The 20,262-nt window shown below is 43.5% G+C and overlaps 1 protein-coding gene across 11 annotated transcripts in view; it reads right to left on the reverse strand.

Annotated features, from left to right (window-relative positions):
* The window catches only part of Syne2 (spectrin repeat containing nuclear envelope protein 2), a 332,720-nt gene that overhangs the window by 15,751 nt on the left and 296,707 nt on the right, over positions 1-20,262 (reverse strand). For 10 of the 11 annotated variants that reach the window (XM_071607983.1, XM_071607984.1, XM_071607982.1 and 7 more), the window contains 3 exons: positions 6,959-7,121; positions 1,147-1,334; positions 514-664 (listed from right to left, as the gene is read on the reverse strand). In XM_071607983.1, coding sequence (XP_071464084.1) covers positions 514-664; positions 1,147-1,334; positions 6,959-7,121 — 502 coding nt within the window. Of the gene's footprint in view, positions 1-513; positions 665-1,146; positions 1,335-6,958; positions 7,122-13,655; positions 13,758-20,262 lie in introns of those variants that run through there. The other variant, XM_027929690.3, reaches the window with a different exon arrangement.

The raw sequence follows: 20,262 nt of genomic DNA on the forward strand, positions 1-20,262 counted from the left end.
CCCACGGAGGGGTCAGTGTCAAGGAGGCAGAGGGCTGGGACATGCCCCTCCCCGACCCCAATGGCTTGCTCTGTGTGGCCAGTCCCCAGTCAGCACAGGTAACAGAGGGTGACTTCACCAGTAGTTGTTGTTTCTGGTACTAGAGATGGAACCCAGGGGTGCTCTACCACTGAGTTACATCCCTAGCCCTTTTAAATTTTAATTTTGAGATAGGGTCTTGCTAAGTTGCTCAGGCTGGCCTCAGATTTTCCATCCTCCTACCACACCCGGCCCAAGTTGCTGGGGATTTAGGTGTGCCACTGAGCCTGGCTATCCCCAGGTCTTTGATGCTAAAGCACAGGCTCCCAAGGCCAGCACATGGCTGTTGGCATATGTGGGTAACACCTTGCAAAGCTGCCTTAGCAGCTGGCGGCAGGCTGAGGATTGTGCTATGGCCCTGGGAAGCCATTTAGTAGCTTCTGAGAGGCTGCTGTCTTGGTCATTAGCAGGAGAAAGGATGGGGAAGGCGTTTACCTCAAACCTCTTCAGCTCTTCTTTGGCATTTGTGTACAACACCTCAGAGGAATTGGGGCAGGCTGCTGTCCTCTCGGCAGACTTGAGCCAGTCCTCGAAGCGGGAATAATCATCTAAAAACTTCTGCCACAGGCGCCATGTCTCTTCGATTCTGATGGGAGGAAAGTGGCTTAGCCAGCCGCTCATTTCCACCCTGTGCCTTTTGGACTTGTTTTTGCCTCCTGACTGGGCTCATTCCCAGCTGCCTTATGCTCATGCAGTTAGGGAGAGACCCTGCCACCCTTCCTGGGAAATATCTGAGGATGCTGCCTCCTGGTCTGTGCACCTTCCTTCTGGAAGGGCCGAGCATCTCAGAGCTCCTGCCTCACAGGGCTGAAAAACAGGAGACAAGCTCAGCAGTGCTTCATGGCCCAGTAAACAGCAGCCACAAAAGAGCTGGGGGAAGATGGCACCACACTATGTTTTTTTCCAATAAGTCCTTGGTAAACACTGGTCACCCCTACTGGGTCCTCTCTGCCAATACCTGGCACATTTCTAAGTGACGTGAATAGAGCAATTACTATGACTAAAGGCAGAGGGTGCACAGGGTTCTGTAGGCCACAGCTCAATGTCTGGGGCCAGCAGGGTCCTTACTTCATGCGCCGCTCCATTGACATGGCACAAATGTTCCTCCAGCGCCTGTCAAGGCTTCTGGTGGTCTGCTGGATGGAGTCGCACTCGGTCTCGTTGGCACAGGCGTCAGAGTCATGCAAAAGGACATCACAAATGTTGAACACGGACTCCACCCCTGCGCTGTGCTGTTCGATATCTCGCTGCAGATCCTAGGGTTGCAACAGGGTACAAAAGCCTTTGAGACAGTGGCAATGGATGGAAGGTTGGCATCAAAGGTTCACCGCTCATCCCTCCCCTAGTCTAGGGACACAGCCCTGGGTGCACTTGGGACCAACAATACAGGCTCAGCCTGTATTTGTACAGCCCTGTGCCACTGCACCTGACCCGAAGCCTAGGTGGTGGCAACAGGTGGGATTTATGTGTTGAACTGAGTGAGGGTGGGAATGGTATGGGGCCTGCTGCGCACTGACAGGTGGCCCTGCTGACCCTGAGAGGCCACTGTTCCACAGACCTTGGGCATGCTTGCAATCTAATCCAAATGACCTACCCCAAAGGCCTCCAATTTAGATTTGGTTTCTGAACTGTCCAAATCTCTTCAGCAGGAGCTGAGATTTAGCAACAGAATTGAGCTTTTATGGGTCACAGAACTCTGGAACCTACAAAGAGCCCTGTGCTGTCTCTCTACATACGTCCTCCTGTGTGGGTAGCTGTAAGGGTGTGCATGGCCTCTCCATGAGCCCATCAGCGGCTCCACAGGTCCCAGGGAAGAATCCTGGGACTCCTCTACCCAGAGAGTGGGGCTGTGACCTGGGGAGGAGGGAAGGATCTCTGGATTCTTCTCCCATGATAGTGACAGTGATGCCGTTTCCCAATTTGGAAAAAAGAATACTTATGAAAATGCATGGTCACAGGAAAAAGATAAAAAATTTCATAAGAGGAAACATGGGGCTAGAGATATAGCTCAGTGATAAAGCACCTGCCCAGCATGCATGAGGACAACACACACACACACACACACACACACACATTTTTTCAGTTATTGTGAGAGAATAATTCTTTCACATTCCATGGGTGGGCTGGGGAGTAGGGAGACAGATGAGGAGCCTGTTTGTTTTGCCATTCTGGATGGGATAGGCTTCCCCTGACATCCAAATTATGTGATACGTGACAGGAGACTACACCATTAATCCTAGTAGCTGAATTATGTTGTAAAGTAGCCAGGACCAAGTTAAATTCTATTTCAATTGTTTGATAATACCACCATTTCTGAAATTGCACAATGGTTTAAGTAAGCCACTATCAACTCTACTAAGCTATAAACCAGTTTTCAAGAGGATTACTTTACAAACAGTGGCTGCCACCAGCTGCAGAGAGGCAGCTCAAGGTCATTCCAGGTCAGCTCAGTATTTAAATAATTTTGGAGACAACTACTATATGCCTAGGTAGGCCTAATATTTTCTTACATTTCTTCTTTCAAATGCACAATTTAGATCATTGTGTGTTTGGGTGGATTTGAGAGAACAAATGCGAACACTCCACCTGAATTCTAAATCAGCCAGCTGCTAGCACAGATCCCGAGTAGACATGGGCACCAAGTTAAACTCAGAAGAAACATCTCTTCCACTCGGTCACCCTGTGAGCCCAGGGAGAGATGTGCAGGGTGGGTTTTTGAAGCTCTACAGCTCAGGAAGAGTATCAGAAATGCTATAAGGGTGGCAGTATCCCCAGGGCCAATACCAGGACTAGCTTTAAAATTATTACATTTAAGTTGAATTCCAGTTTTTAAGAATTCTTACTGGTTTATAGAATTAGAACAGGTTTTTCTGAAATTTACTGATATTGATACATATCCTTTGAATTATTAAAGTAATAACAGTAATTTAGCACAGTAGTGCTAATTGAGTAATTCTGACAAATTAATTGAAAATTTCCCTCGATCTCACCTGGCTCCAACTGGGTAGAATTTGATGAAGATGCTCAGAGAAAGTCTAGTCTATGGATAAACATGAATGCCATGTTTTTTTTTGTTTTTTGTTTTTTTAAACCAGGGATTGAACTCAGGGCACTCAACCACTGAGCCACATCATCAGTCCTATTTTGTATTTTATTTAGAGACAGGGTCTCACTGAGTTGCTAAGCACCTCATTGCTGAGGCTGGCTTTGAACTTTCGATTCTCCTATCTCAGCCTCCCGAGCTGCTGCGATTACAAGTGTGCACCACCACACCTGGCCGAATGCCATGTATTTTAATAGATTCTTTGCAGTTAGCTTACATTAGTTATCTAGCTTATATTGAATAAATGTTTAAAGAAAATTTAATAAAATTTAATAAGTGACAGAAATGAGGTTCTAAACCAAGTTAAAAAAAAGATCATCCACATTTTGGCTGAATAAAAGCAAAAGCCCTACATTTTCAACAACAACAAAAAACCACAACCACCCCCCAAACACCTAAAACACCAGAGTGGCCTACTGATGTTGGAGTTTCATGCATAAAATCAAGTTGTAAATTATATTTTTAAATGTAGATCTTCCAAGTCCTAGACAAGTATTACTTTGCAAATTAAATAAAATAATCCTGTTGCTATGCCCACTGAGGCATGAGGCTGAACAATAATTGCATTTCAGAGACTATCCAAACTTGGAGATGAACTGAGTTTAAGGAAAGGCAGAAGACAATGGGAAAGACTTTTGCCAAGGGTTTTGGAAAGGGGCTCCTCTTCACTCTATTTTCCTGAGCAGTTGACAGTGAAGTTAGGAAAGAGCAGAGGAGGAGGAGGAAGAGGGGGCTCAGCAAGAGGTGATGGGGGGAGACATAAAACCAGAGAAGAGATGCAGTCAGGAAGGAGGAGGATAAAAAGAAACCAGAAAAATAAGATAAAGAAGAAAATCACAGAGAGGAACCCATGGTGTGGTGGCTCCAGGAAGTCTCCATGGGAGGGGCTTGGGTGGCAAGCCAGCCAACCAGGGTAGTGTTGGGGGACGGTTAGGGGGCTTGGAGTGAAGCTGAGTGGGCCTTTGGGGAAGAGGCTATTGGTCATTACAGAATGAGAGGGCAACTAAAAATGTCCCCAAGTGCCATCTGGCATCCTCAGGGATTCAACAAACAAACAAACAAAAAATCAGGAGAGAAATGTTTAAGACTCAGTGAAAGTGGCTCATGATTTGTCACTAATGGGCTCCATTTCCTTTGCATTTTGAAAGAATGACCCCATCACCAACTATCTAAAGAAGTTCTACCAAAGAAAGGAGAAACCCAGAGGACTCTCATAGAGTCTAATCCTTCCTCACCAGGTCCCTAAGGACATTACAAAGAGGACCCAGGGACATCATGGCTCTTTAGGGAGCTGGGGGCATTTGCAGGAGGCAATACTAGGCAATCCCAAGCTTTTGGGTCCTTTACCAGAGGCAATCGAGCAACTTATTATATTTATTAGGGATGAAAAAGTAAGGTTTTTAAAAAAGTGACTCATAAGTTCATTTGTGTGCCACTTCTGTTTTTAGTGTTTTGGATGGTCTAGGTTTAGTATAAGAAACACATGCCTGTTCATTCTATTCAACAAAAGTACTAAAACTTTGCTCAGGTGGCAGAACAATGAAATGAATCCCCTCCCTTCCAAAGATGCCTAAATCCTAATTCTAGAACCCATGAATATATTAGGTTACAAGGTAAAGGAGAATTTAGTTTGCTGATCATTTGACTTAATATAGATCATTTTAGATTATCTGGGTGGGTGCAATGTGTTCCTGAGAGTCCTTAAAAGTAGAAGACTTAGAGGAAGATGCAACTATGGAAGAATGGCCCATAGAGACAATGTTGATTGACGTCTTAGAAGGTGGAAGAAGTGGGCCAGAAGCCCAGAGATGTGGGAGGCCTCTGGAAGCCAGAGGGCAAAGACATGGATTCTCCTGTGGAGCCCTCAGAAGGGCAAGCTCCAGGTTGGTGCCTGGTCAGAACTGTAAGATTAATACATTTGCATTTTTAATCTGTAAACAACAGCAATAGAAAATTAATATATCTAATTTATTTGCTGTAATGGTAGTCCTAAATACTAACTCCACAACTATTTTGATAACCAAAAGGGATAAGACTTCCATTATGGTAACTTTGAATTCTATAAAGAGGGAAACCTCGAATCCATCAGATGGAAATTATGTATCATTTCAGTATGGGAACAAATAGGTCAAGAGAATGGCAGTTCTAAATTGTACACTTTAGGAATAAATATCCTGCAATTTAGTGTGTCATATTTCAGATTTATAAAAAGTTAACACAGTTTTGAGCCTGTACTAAATTCAGCCAATCATTCTTTAAGAGCAAAGATACTGCCATCTTTCTTACTATTTATCTGAAAAAACTCACCACTCAGGATTGATAGTTGTTTGCAATGCCTTATCTATTAAGAGACTAGAAATTAAGAAATTTGTCCAACAGATTACATTTGTAAATGAAGCTGATGATGTTCCACTGAGAAGTGCATCAAAATCTCTAGACTGTCCACTAAAGTTCTTTGAAATTTATGTCATATTCTTTCTCCACAAAGCAAAGACAGAATTTAGATGACCTTAATAAAAAGACACCCTTAGATATCTGAAGTAGTAAAACCAGTACTAATTTGTAGCAATATTAAATCATACTAATTTGAAAGCCAGAATAGGCATAATTTGAATAGTAAAGGTAATAGTAATATCAAATACTTGGCTCTGTTTATAGAAGCATGAAATGACACTTGTAATCATTAAAAGGATGGACTGAACTCTAGAGAATGTCATAGAACAGGCAGCCTTCTGGCCTTGAATCTGGGGGAAATGTGCCAACCCAAACCGTCTCTAAGCACCTATGATAGATAGGATGAGCACAGGGGAGGTTAAATGGGACAAAACCAGATTCAAATCTAAGAATCATACGTCTTGCATGGTTGGAATAATCTGCCTATAGCTCTGAAAGAAAACGGAGATGAACAAAAGCCACAGAAAGAACAATATAAACTTGGTCATTTAAAAAATAAAGACAAACTTGGGCAGTGCATTATGAAAATGGCATGTGAGTAAAATTTATAGAAGGCAGCAAAGTGGATTCAATAAACTAGTGATGTCAGAGAGCACCTGCCAGTGGGCACAGTGGCCAATGCTAGTGGAACTCAGTGATTTTTCAAAATGCAGATTTCCAAGGTTAGCTCAGAGCATGCATATATATAACTGATGACAAAATGCAAAGTGTGGTAAACTCTGCAAACCTGAACTTCTTGGCCCGAGTATGTTCCTTTGATTGTATAAAAGAATTTTCTTTTGAGACAGGGTCTCACTAAGTTGCCCAGGCTGGCTGGAACTTGTGATCCTCCTGCCTCAGTCTCCTGAGTAGTTGGACTGTAGGCATGCATATCTTATAATTTTTGTTTTTTAAAAAAGTGTCTATCAGACACAAATAGCATGACCCCATGAAAACTTTCCTTCATAAAAAGAGTTATTTCTTTTCCAACTTGTTGCCTTTCAAAACTGTTAGCAAAACACAACAAAGATCAAAGTTAAAAAAAAAAAAAGACTAAACTAAACCCCCTAATTTCTCACTAAGATTAAGGTCTACATCTTACACACTATTTAAACTGTTTCATAAAGAGCTATGTGAATGGGTGGGCATTCAAGAGATGGACGCCTCACACATATAAAAATGCAGACAGGCAATCAGGGTTTTTTTCCTGGAAAAAAACAAACAGATATTATGAAATGCAAACATGCTGAAACACAGCAGATGATGTGGGCAGGTCTGTGTTCGTTATCAGACTTGCATCTTAGACACCTCTGCTGGGACACAGCTCACTTCCCATGGCCCCACCTGCTGCTCAGCGAGCCTCTTCTGGATTTCCTGATCGTCACAGACGTCGTAAACAACCGGCTTCGAAAGCTCAGACTCGATGCGAGCCAACCAGGTGCGAAGGTTGCTCATGTTTTTGTCTAACTGCTGAATAAAAGCAAATGTCTCCTTCAGCTTCTTCACCCTGAACATATTTGCAGAAAAAAAAAAAAAAAAAAGATGGAAGACAAAAACTCAGCATTTAGTGATAAGAAAAAGGGACCAGCCAATAAGGGTGTTGGTGGGTAAAGGATCAAAACTTGCTCTAATCTTCTAACAGGAACGACTCTCATGTCACCAGAGTTCTCACAGAATACATGCCACTTTGCAAAACTGTCACCTCAGTTGATTTTTTCATATGGACTTAGTCTACCCATGCAAACAAGGATGTCCTATCATTCCCAAAGTGGGGGCCCCCTGAAGTCCTATCCATCTTGCTGGGCCTCCAGAGGTGAGATGTCACTTCTCTACAATAACCACTTTTGGCTTCTTTTGCCCCGTTTCTGTCTTGGGTATGCCTGAGACAATTGTCTTCCCGAGAGATTAAAGATGTCACACGCCTGGCTAGTTGGTAGTTAGCCCACAATGCCTCTCATGGGACCTTGCTCTGAGCAAGAGAAGGACACATGCCAAACCCACCACTTCAGCCAGGATCGATGGTGCCACTGAACCAGCCCATGTGGGTACTAGAGGGTCGCCTGTCAGTCAGAGGGTAGGGGCAGAGGTGAACGGTGCCCTCCAGCGCAGTTCTAAGTGCCTGCTACCTGGCCAGTCTGCCTCAGATCCTGCCCAGGCTGACTCCACATTGAGCAGATTTGAAAAGACACATGTGGCACTGGTGTAAAGTGGTGCACTCACCAAAACCAAGTGCCACCGAGGGACAACCACCATAATTTTATGTAAATACTGAAATAAAATGTGTCAATAAACCCTTTCATGAAAGTCCTAAAAGGAGCGTGAGTGAGGGTGACCTGGGGGATTTTCAGTTAATCCCAGCGACTTCAACTAGTAGCTACAGTTGAAATTTCCCACTTACCAATCCTCAAGCTGGAAGATACTGTCAGAACTACATCCCATGGCTGGGAGCGCTAAAGAGAGAAACTGGGGTACTGACCCTAACTCACTGGACCACACTGACCTCCATGCCACCACCACCTCTTACTTAACTGGACAACTTCCTACCTAGAGGCCTCCTTGCCCTCCTACCCACCTTTGGTTCTAAAGCTGAAGGATACATCCTGGAAGGCGGGTCTGATCCATGGCCACAACACAACAGTCGCTGCCCTTCCTGGACAAACCAGTTTAATCACGTGATCTCCTCCAGCGTTTAGTGGCCTCTGCCTCTAGCCCTTCAGTTTGCAAAGCAACTCCTCTTTCCTTCTGGAGCTTCTCTCCACTGCCCCTCCCCCACAGGCTCCCACAGTATCTGGGCCTCCCACCTGGCACCCTAACAGTGAGTCTCTGCACCTATCAACACAGAGACTAGCTGCCAGGCAGCTCCCACACCGCCTGGTGGGCCAAAGGTGTCCACAAACATTTGCTGAATGGATAAATATAGCTAAAGCCCTTCTACAGCTTAGGAATTGGGCAGACCACAGAGGTGTGCATGTGTATTTTGTTTTCGTTCCTTACAAGGGACCAAGTCAACCAGCTCTATTGTCAGGGTGACCTGTTATGTTCTCCCTTATCCCCAGTAGGCCTCTGAAGTCTCCCAATTCAGAAAGGCAACAGGATCCAAGTGAGGTTAAGGCCAGAGCTTCGGAGGTGAGCTGCCCAGGGTCAAGTCCATTTCACTATCTATAAGCTATACATCCCTGCAAGACCCTCAGTTTCTGACTCCTTGTTTCTTTATTATCTGTAAAATTAAACACCTTGCAGTGGTTGTGAGACCAAAATAACAGAATGCATGCATGTAGAGCCACTGGGGCATAATAAATGCTTAATAACACTAGCTCTTCTTATGCTGACTGGGTTTACAGGAGACTGTGAAAATAATAATGCCTTTTCTATTCAGCACTGGACCTCACCAAGTTCTTTCATAGGTGTTTTAATCTTATTAGCACCATAGACTGTTCAGGCTTGTAAGCTGTGGAGTCTGGTGGTGAAGGACACAGACAGGCCCTGACCACAGGGTTTCAGTCCTGACTGTTTAATCTCATGTGAAAAATGGTGCTAACAGTAGCACCTTCCTTCCTGGGTAGCTGAGAGGACCACAGGAGACACAATGCATGAAGGGCACTGGGGATACTGTCTGATGTGATGGGCAGATGCCCAGGGACTGTGTGCATGATCAGTTTCAAGGAGGAATATTCTCCAAATTGCATTCTTACTGCTAACAAGTTGCCTTCAAAGTCACTAAGAGGATTCATTGGAAAAAAAAAAGTAACAGAAGCCCAAGCCAGGCCTGGATACATTGTAACCTGGTTGAAGCAGGGGCTTCATTTCCACCAAGTTGGCATTATGCCCTCCTCACCCAAACATTCTGCCACCCTGCCTGTCCAGGGACCAAAAGTCTTCCACACAGTTGGGAAGGGCTGTCCTCCTTGGAGGCTCTGCTGGAGAAGAGGCCTGGGCAGGTTCAGGTTCAGTTCAGCAGCCTCCTCTTCCCTTTTCCCAGGATGGCAGCCATTCACTGCCTTCATCCAGCATCTGACCCTATTTCACCATAAGAATCCCGGCCTCTTTCTTATTGTAAAAAGAAAGAGGGCTGGAATGCAAGTTTTTTATATGAAGGTGACAAGCAGCAAAATAATCTGGGTGTAAGAATACCGGGGTGCAGTGGTCTTGATTGACTTCAGCCCTAGGGGTTAGCCATGCCATGCATGATAACTCCTACAGGAGGGGGATGAATAATTTGCTCGGCTTCCCAGGACTGTGGTTTCTAAGGGGTGCTTCAGACATATCAATGGGACATAGGTATAACATACAGGCTGAGCATCCCTGTTCTGAAAAAACCTAAAATCTAAAATACTCCAAAATCAGACACTTTTTTTTTTTAAGCACAATCATGATGCCACAAGTGGGGAATGCCACTCCTGATCTCGTGTGATGGTTTACATCAGGACACAGGCAACACTGAAAGTTACTATGTAAAACTATGTCTGGGGTATATATGAGAATCCTAAATGAATTTTGTGTTTAGACCCAGGTCCCATCTTTAAGGTATTTCATTATGTACATATGAAATTATTCCCAAATCTGAAATCCAAAATACTTCTGTTCCTAAGCATTTTGGATAAAGGACACTCAGTCTAATAGACTTTATTCTGCTAACCCATTCTTTTAAAGTATCTACATTGACCTCTCCGCAAAGCTCAGTGATATCACAATTGCCACTCAAAAAGAGGAGAATGAAAGGTTGGCATGGTTTGACGCCATGACAATCCAAAGGAGACTGCAGTTTCCTGTCATACTGACCCTGGAGGTTACATGGAAGGAAGGTCAAGTGCAGTGATGGATGAGAGATACCAAACAAAAGAGTACGAAGACTGAGACAGGTGGGAGAGAGAATGCAATCTGTATTTGGGGTAAAATTGGGAGTTCATAACCAACTTGAATCTAATGTATGAAACATGATATGTCAAGAGCTTTGTAATGTTTTGAACAACCAATAAAAAAATAAATAAATAGGGAGAAGAAATCTATTCTCTATTAAAACAACAGTAAGAGGTCACTAAAGCAAGTTTTCCTAATGAGATTAGGATAAAAAATGAAGTTAAGAGAAGCCCTGAAGTAAATGCAGGTGGGTATTTAGTCTGACTGAGTCTCCTAATCAGAAGTTCTGGCAGAGTGATTAGACACCCACATGTTCAACAACCCAAGTGAGGAGTGCTCTGGGCTCCTGCCTGCCTGGGTGGATGGGTGCTACACACTTAAATACCTGCCTTGGCTGACAAAAGCAATTATACTAAGGGATGTAAATGAAGGTTGCCTTTGAATTCCTTGAAAAGTGCAAAAATGTAAAGTTCTGCCCAGGGCCTTCTTCCACAGGGGGGAAAATATAGATATTAGAGCTATTCCATCATTTCTCTATGAAAATATAACAATAAAATTAATAAGGTTTAGAAAGTCATTATTCCCAAGCATGATGATTCCATTCTCAAGACCTAATCACCTCCCAAAGTCCCCATCAATAATTATCATCACACAGGGGATCAGGTTTTAATGTATGAATTTTAGAAGGACATAAACATTCAGTCCATAGCAATATTAGTGCTCTTTTGTCTTATTTCATGGACTCTAGTAGTTGGTGGCTATTTTCATGGCATTCCCTAATCACCTTCATCTGCTTTACCTTTAAGATTACCTAAACATAGCTGGGTGCAGTGGTGAACACCTATAAACCTAGATACTTGGAATGCCAAGGCAGCAGGATTGCAAATTCAAGGCCAGCCTGGGCAACTTGCTGAATCCCTCTCTCTCAAAAAAAAAAAAAAAAAAAAAGTATCTACATTGGATATGACTTTTAATACATAAACCTTATTACTAAAATGGAATATCTGTGTAACATAGCATCTAACAGGCTGACCCGTGCCAGGCCTGCAGTGGTTCACATGTTAGCAACTCATTTAATCCTTATGACAATGCTAAGAGATGGGTATTATCATCATTCCTATTTGACAGTTGAAGAAATGGAAGTCTGGACTCATGGCTCCAGGATACACTACTGCATTACTGGGGACAGAAGCCAGTCCACACAGCGCTAGGCTATAAGCTAGTGTGTGGGGAAGAGGTCAGAAGGCTCAGATATGCTGTCCCCATTTCCTTCCCATGATTTTCTTTCAATGCATTTAACTATTTGCTTAATCTTGGTTGCTGTGCACATTCTGGAAATCCAAAGATAACTGGAAGATAGGTCTTATTCCCACAGAGCTCATGACCTTGCAATTTAGACGTTATGATAGGGGAGATGCACAATAAAGATCTATTGAATGAGGTTCACTTATACCTTCAAGTTTGTTTTTTTTCTATAAAAGAGGTGGTCACATTATATTTGAAAGGAGAGAAATGAAGACCAGAGCACATCAAAGCCCTTTTGCCAGAAAACAACATGGTGCCCTCCAGTGAGCCACATGTGCCCCTAAACTCAATTTCCAAATGAAGTGGAACAGGCACACAAATCAGGTGCACACTTAGGGTAAATTAAAGAAGAGAAGGCAGAGGGAAGGCAAGAAGGTTGCCAAGAAGCTATATAGCATTCATCAGTCAGAATTGAACCTATTCCATGTATCAACCTCTGTCTGGAAGCACAACACCCCAAATGTATGAGAATCAAAATGTTGCTCCTTGGATAATCATGTTACAACTCACTCCAGGAACATCAGATGCATTGCTGAGTTTGTAATGTTCTGTTCTCTACAGATACTGTAACCCAAATCACATTTCCCAGGTCAGTAACTTATGTGCCATTTGCCAGCCCCAGCAACTGGCCTCCACATTAGGACTCCTTAAAGTTGCTCTTGGAAAACATCTGAATTTCAAGTTAATATGGAGAAACAAGGAAATCTATTCAGAAGCCAGTCCGTTGGCACAACCCTGCATTACATCAACCACCTAAACAGTTTGTTTATGTGGCTCCCATCTCTGTACTTGCCCACATTTTGACCCAGGTGCTCTTGGCTAACACTTCTCACATATATGCCAACAAATATTTATTCAGAAAAATGCAGCATGATTTCCTGAGTTGAATTCTGAGGTCTGATGATCAGAACAATAAAAATTTTTTTTAGATGCAAAGGGGGAGCTGTCTGCCTATACAGATATTTTCCATGAAACCAAACAAAAGAATTATACCCAAGAGTAGCTATAAAACAGAACAGTTCTTTTGCAAGGATTATGGGTAGAAATGCAGAAAAGAATTAAGGTGAACAAAGTTTTTCTTTTATCTTGACTAGTGATGGATCAGAATGTAACACTGACAAATACTGCTCTCCTTCCAGAATGAACAGTCAAAATCAAGGTGAGTTGGTTAGTAGCAGTCTCTGCATCTAGCCCAGGTCTTACAATGCAATGGAGGCTTTAAATAATACCTGCATATACATTTAGAATAATTAATAGTTGTGCATATGGAATAATTTACCTTTCAGTCCAGTTCTCCTCATGCTAAGGAGTCTACTCTGAAATTACTAAAGCCCTAGATTAGCATAAATTAACAAAAAATTCCTATGCCAATGTGGACAGCAGAACAAAAATCACAAGGAAAAACTGAGATGGTTGAAAGCACCCAAATTTGTGCAGAAATCAACACTCCAACATGGGGGCAGCTGTCAGCTGCTAAAAACGCTGTATGGATCCTGTATAACTCTGATCTTTTTCAAGAGCTAAACATCTTTATAGCAAAATAATCAATTGCTCCAAGATCCCAAAGCCCTGATGTGAGGACACGGACATGACAACACATTCTGGAGCTAATCGCCTGGCTGGAGCATTTCTGAGGCCGGAAGACTCCCATCTTCCACACAGCACAGTCGCTGTCTCTCTGCCCTGCTTGTCGGAGGCAGCCTGCAGACACCGCTCGCCTGCTGACGCCGGAGAACCCATCCCCCGATGGCTGAGCGCATATCCTCCACCGCCACCATCTCATCGGTGATCTCTATTGTCACCAAAATGAGAGAGCAGAGACACAAGAGACAGCTACCGTGTCGCCATAGGCAGAGCTGATGGCTGAAATGGCACTTACTGTATATGAGAAAAAGTCATTCCTTAGGTTGAAGCGAAAGCTCCAAGTTCCCGGCTGCACCTCCACCTCCCAGGGCCGGGGCGGCCCCTCCCCCTGCCCAGCGTGCCCTCTTCATTCACTGGTTCAGCATCTTGCAGAGAAGCGGAGGCAGCCCTCCCCAAGGCTCCTCACGGAGGCGAGGCGGCAGGGCTGGCTCCCGGGCCCCGGAGCGAGGCCAGTAGCAAAGGAAGACACCTTCTCTGCCCACTGCAATTTTTAATCTCTGTTTTCTCCCTTCCAATAAACAAACATCTCCAGCTCTTCCCTCAGACACTCCGTCTTTGTTCTGACGCTACAGGATTGCAATGCTGGGGGAAGAAAGTCCCAGTGTTATCTTGGCTCTGGGTTATTTACCAAGTGCTTTAAACCCAGGGAATAAGCAGATTGGAGACATGGCAAAAAAAAAAAAAAAAAGGATTTCTGTTCTCAAATTAATTTTTCTGTTTCAAGTTTTTGGAAAGGGACAATGAAATATATGAAGCCCCTGAGTCTAACAGGGATGCCTTCCTCCTGTATTCCTAAGGGGGACATTTCCCAGTGGGGATTTTCTGCCCTCCCTTTTGAGTCCTGTGCATCTTGGTTTAGGAAGATCAGAGAGTTCATATAATCCATTCCATTGCTTTTTGCAGAAAAATTCCATCTTGCTGTACAAATGGTGCTCAAGATTTTGCAGGGGAAGAAATTGTGTACTTTTCCTTGATAGCTCCTTCCTTACTATAATGTGGGCACCTGGCAATTCCTCCTTATCCCTAGCCTCAGTTTCTCTGGATGATCTGAAGTGGCTCTGTTTACCAGACCATTGCTTGGTTTGTGTTAAGCTCACTTCCAGCCCTTATTTTGTGACTCCATAATATTAATCCATTCTCTTGGGTTCCTAAAGCCCAACATTGGATCATTATGACATCCCCACCTTGAAACACAGCAAACATTCTAAACCAGTGGAATTAGGAATACGGATTTGGTAGCATTTCTCCCCAAATGCAGCATCCAATTAACTTATGCTCACATACTTGGCTACTCCTGTGACCTGCTAAACATGAACCTCAGAGAGTCAGTGCCCTGTATCATCCCATTGATGGCTGCTCTCTTCTGGGGAGTGGGAGTCCCTTGACTCCCCAGGAAGGTATTGGGAGCAGCAGTCACCTGTTCTAGAGCTGCAATGATCAGATGATGGAAAAGAAAATGGAAGTGGGGAGGCCTATCTCATAACTTGCTTCCTTTATGCTAAAATATCTCAATTCTTCCTGCTCCCCTGTACCAGACAACCTACTAAGACCAGAGCAAGTCAGTTTTGTGACTAACAGAATTGTTTGGTCTTTCCCAATAACCTTGAGAAAATATAGATAAAAGGAGAGCAGTGAAAAGCGTTATCAGTTTAAAAAGGCATGTCTGCCTGCCCATTCTGCAAGGGAAGGAAAAACAATCTTAACACATGGTTGCCATGGTAATAACTGCTGAGTTATGACAACATTTTAATTGTTACTATTATAAATTAGGCGGGCTTTTCATATGGGTAGGTAAAATGTGAAAATTATGCTTAATTTCTTTCCATGGACTTGATACTTCTGAAAGCAAGAGAGCAAGCCATTGTAAATAGGAAAGGATCAAGACTGTGAGTAATGTTCTTACTTCATTGATTCCTAGGACTCAACATTGGTTAAGAATGCCAAGCCTGTTAATGAAGATACCACAGAAGAGAAATTAAGAAGGGCAACATTGCTTTCCTTAGAAAATACAGACAAGGTGGGGCTGGGTGTAGCTCAGTAACAGAGTGCCCGTCTAGCATGCATGAGGCCCCAGGTTCCATCCCTGTTACTTCAAGGAAAAAAGTACAGATAAACAAAAAGAAAAATTCAAATCTCTAATGATCCAACATGGAAAGATAACTAACATAAAAATTCTGGAGGTACCTCTTTTAGGCACTGAAAGTTTTCATCAGATCATTCCAGTATGTTGCTAGAAAGAGTCTTTAAAGAATTCCCATACCTGAAGAGGCTCCATCACAATGCGTAAGCAGCAAGGCACGATAAGGCATGCCTATAATCCTAGCTAGTCTGGAGGCTGAGACAGGAGGATCGCAAATTCAAGGCCAGCCTCAGCAATTTAACAAGGCCCTTAGCAACTTAGTGAGAACTAATCTCAAAAATAAAAAGGGCTGGGGATGTAGCTCAGTAGTTAAATGCTCCTGGGGGTTAATCCCTAATCCTGAAATAACAAAAAACACACAACCACATACACCATTAACCAGAGTGACTCACTAAAGACACAGACACCTGTGGTCACAGAACTCCTGCTTCATTAGGATTTGGTCATGCTTTCCCATCTATGAAATGGGAAGGGGCTCTGGGAAACAAAGCTAGATGGATTTTTTTTTTTTTTTAGGTGTTTCATGAATACTGTTTTTTTTTCTTCTTTTTTCTTTTTAAATAAAACAATAGTAGGTCAGATTATGAATCCTTCTCTGGCTTCAGTCCCATTAAGGAGATGAAATCCCAGACTCCCCTGGTGTGGTGGCACGTGCGTATAATCCTTAGCAATTTGTGAGGCTGAGGCAGGAGGACGGCCAGTTCAAAGCCAGCCTGAGCAACTTAGCAAGCCCCTGAGCAACTTAGTGAGACTCTGTCTCAAAATTCAAATTACAATTAAAAAATAAAAAAGGAGGCTAGACATGTGGCTCAGTGATTAAGCACTCCTAGGTTCAAACCCAGGTACCTACTGCCCAAAAAATCCCAGACTCCTTTGGGAGCTTTAGTCTGTGCTGGCTAAAGCATGTTAACTTTGCATCTTTTCATCCATTACCTGGCTTTTTTTTTTTTTTTAGAGAGAGAGAGAAAGAGAATTTCAATATTTATTTTTAGTTTTCAGCGGACACAACATCTTTGTATGTGGTGCTGAGGATCGAACCCGGGCCGCACGCATGCCAGGAGAGCGCGCTACCGCTTGAGCCACATCCCCAGCCCCATCACTTGGCATTTTGTACTTAATCTGTTCCATGGTAATATAGTGCCCTCTAATCCAGAATATTGTATGTATTGATGGGTTTTTTTTGGGGGGGAGGGGAACTTCTGTAATTTAGTAATCTTTCCTTCATTCAGGTTTTGCTGAGTCACTTTTCAGAGATATTATCTAAGAAAACTGAGGAGGAGCTAATAGCTACAATAAAAAATTAAATTCATTCAATCTATTACATGTACACAGTAGCATAGAACTAATATTTCTTGTCATCAATCAGATTGGATTCTAGATGACCACACCATCATCAAAAAATATGCTTTCGGTGGTTTTCAGTAATGAAACTGATAGCATGTTTCCTAAGAATTTAAGAGGACACAAATATAAGATACTATAAATATAAGGGCCCTTGATGACAGCTAAATTTCCCAATCCCACCACAACACAGAGCCAGCTCTGTGAATTCTAATTGCCACGTCAGGGCCTGTTTAATCTTATGTGTCAGGACTTGGGCTCCCTGACTCTTTGATAAAGTTATTTAAGGACACCAGACTTCAGGTTCTTGAAGGATTTTACAGAAGCTGAATACTTTATCAGTAGAGAAAAGATAGTCGTTTTGGGGTGAGTCTCTTCTCCCAGCTATGGTTATCATGGCCACGCTGAATGGACAGCATGTGTGTGTGGATGGACCCAGGATCATCATCTGGCATTTTAGTCCTCACTGCCCTCCGGCCAGGTGGGAAGGCACAGGGCTGTGGAGTTGGACAGTGTGGAAACCAAGGCTCACGGAGCCACAGACCTGCTTGCAGATGCAGGATTTCTGTCTCTTGGTGCAATATGGATTTAGTTCCCCAACTGTTTCCCAGACCAACCCAAGGCCACTCAGGGGCACACATTACAAATGTATATTCTAGGCCCCAGTCAGATCTATGGAAACAGAAGTTCAGGGGCTCAGGGAGTGGACCCTCCAGGGGATTCTGATGAATGTTCAAGTCTGAGAACCACTGCTTTCCATTAAACAGGATTCTACACTGAGTTCCAGTGTAGTGGGTGTGGGGTGGGGGCAGCGTGACTACCAGGAATTGAACTCAGAGGCACTCAACTACTGAGCCACATCCCTAGCCTTATTTTGTATTTTATTTAGAGACAGGGTTCTCACTGAATTGCTTAGTGCCTCACTGTTGCTGAGGCTGGTTTTGAATTTGGGACCCTCTTGCCTCAGCCTCCTGAGCCACTGAGATTACAGGCGTGTACCACTATACTCGGCTGAATTCCAGGTTTCAAAAATATTTCTGATATAATACTTTTAAAGCCAAGGCCTCCTAGTGGTGTAGTGGCACTCACCTGTAATCCCAGTGACTCAGGAGGCTGAGGCAGGACCTTGGCTCTACCACTGGGCTACATCCCCAGCCCTTTTATTTTGAGACAGGGTCTTGCAAAGTTGCCCAGACTGGCCTTGCTATCCTCTTGCCTCAGCCTCCCAAGTCACTGGGATAACAGGTGTGCACCACCTCCAAATGCTCTCTCGATGCTTAGTGCAACAGCATGAACAGACCTTGATTCTTATTCTTGTCCTGAGCAGAAATCTGACCGCTAACTACCTTCTCTGAGCTGTAGTTTCCCTTCTTGTAAAATGAAGTATCATACTGAACTTGTAGTATTAAGGGCTAAAATGAAAAAATGGTTGTGGGGAGCCTGGCAGTTATAAATAAACATTGTTTTTCTCCCCATCCACTCCAAAAGGAGTCTAGCTGAGATGATCACCAATTTCATGTGGTTTAAAGGAATCCTGCACTCAATGCTTTATTAATTCTTTTGAAATTTGCTGAGGATGCGTCCAAAAGAACAGGCTTTTTGTTTTCCCCTTTTCCCCTCAGTGAATTATCCCCCTGGTTTAGTGACGTTTCAGACTTTTTTTTTTTTAAAGAGAGTGGGGGAGAGAGAGAATTTTTTTAACATTTATTTTTTTTTTTAATTCTCCGCAGACACAACATCTTTGTATGTGGTGCTGAGGATCGAACCCGGGCCACACGCATGCCAGGCGAGTGCGCTACCGCTTGAGCCACATCCCCAGCCCGACGTTTCAGACTTTTGAGTGCCATTTCAAACCTCAGAGTTAAAGACTTCTAGTGAAAAATTTTAAAGTTATGAGGCCAAACACCTATGTGGGGTTCCCAACTCTTTCCTTCCCCCACAGCAATGCCCCCGTCCAATGCCCAGGATGCAGTCAGTGCTGGGGATCAGATGAGCTGATTCTATGTGAGGATGGCTCACCGCAGGTCCAAGCTTGCTGTCTGGATCCTTGACTCACTTGAAGGGTTCGCTCAGCTAAAAGCTCCTTACACTCCACCTGGCCCTTCTTTAATGGTAAAAGATGTTACTGTTCCCAAGTCCCTCAGCACCAGGCTCTCGATGTGTCCCATACATTTCAGTGTTTCCAACTGGAAGGGTCTGGGATGGCAGGGAAGCAACACAACTGCCAGAGTTGAAATCCTGGTTTTGTCATGAGCTGGCTATATAACTAACTATGGGTAAATTCTTTAACTTCAGCCCTCGGTTTCCTTATCTGTAAAATGGGATAATGATACCTACCCTTCAGAATTACAATGAAGTTTAAGTGAAATCATACAAAAAAGAACATACTGTTAAGAATATAACCGGCAGCCAATATATTTGCTATTATTTCAGTTCTTTAAGTTTCCCAATTGCTGTTTCCAAAAGGATCAAAGAAACTTATCCCACTGTATTCTTTCTTTCCCACCAAGCAATTGGTTGAAGACAGGCAGCCAAAGAAGCAGGGAGGACAGTAAAGAGCCTGTGAAAACTCCAAAGTGATATATCAGGAACGATTAAGAATCTTCAGGAGGCATTAGCTAGACTTTGCTCCTGAATGACCCATGAACAGGGACAACGTCATCACACCCTTGATTAATGCCAGGTGTCCAGGACAACTTAGGACATGAAGATGATGATGGTAAAGAACATTCCTTCATTTCAACAAATATGTAAAGCACCATTCTTGATTCTGGGTCAGACCCCTGGCCTCACAGAGGAAAGACCTCTTATTACTAGACATAACCACAGGAATCCTCTTCCACTCCTCTTCCAATGTGCTATTGAATCTCAGAGTTTTCAGAGGGGTAAACAGTGAAAACCACCAGTCAATCATTGTTGGTTCCTGCATGCTACACCAGTCCTCTGCCAAAGGCGGGACACACCATCACTCATCCACACAGCAGGGAGTGGCCTCTGACATAAGGAGTGCCACTGGACAAATGTGCAGATTTGGAAACTTCAAGTTTCCATGGTAAATAAGTAAGAAAGTCAGGAGTGGCTCAAAACCAAAGCCTTACCTAGGTTACAGCAATGGATTTCAGTAGGTGTATTTTTCAACAAGCTGTAGAAAGAAGTGAAATTCAGCCCAGCCTATGCTAGCAGCCAAATCACCCCGAGATACACCTTTAGGAGAGCCACTACGGCTAAAAAATTCTTAAGTGACCCAGACCTTACTTAGCAGGCCAAGTCTTCAGATGAGATTTAAAGTCTGTTCAGACTTAGCCTCATTGGAGCTTTCCAGCTTCATTTCCTGTGGGGCTTCTTGTCATCTCTCAGGTGG

Source organism: Marmota flaviventris, chromosome 2, assembly GCF_047511675.1.
Source record: "Marmota flaviventris isolate mMarFla1 chromosome 2, mMarFla1.hap1, whole genome shotgun sequence".
Classification (NCBI taxonomy): domain Eukaryota; kingdom Metazoa; phylum Chordata; class Mammalia; order Rodentia; family Sciuridae; genus Marmota; species Marmota flaviventris.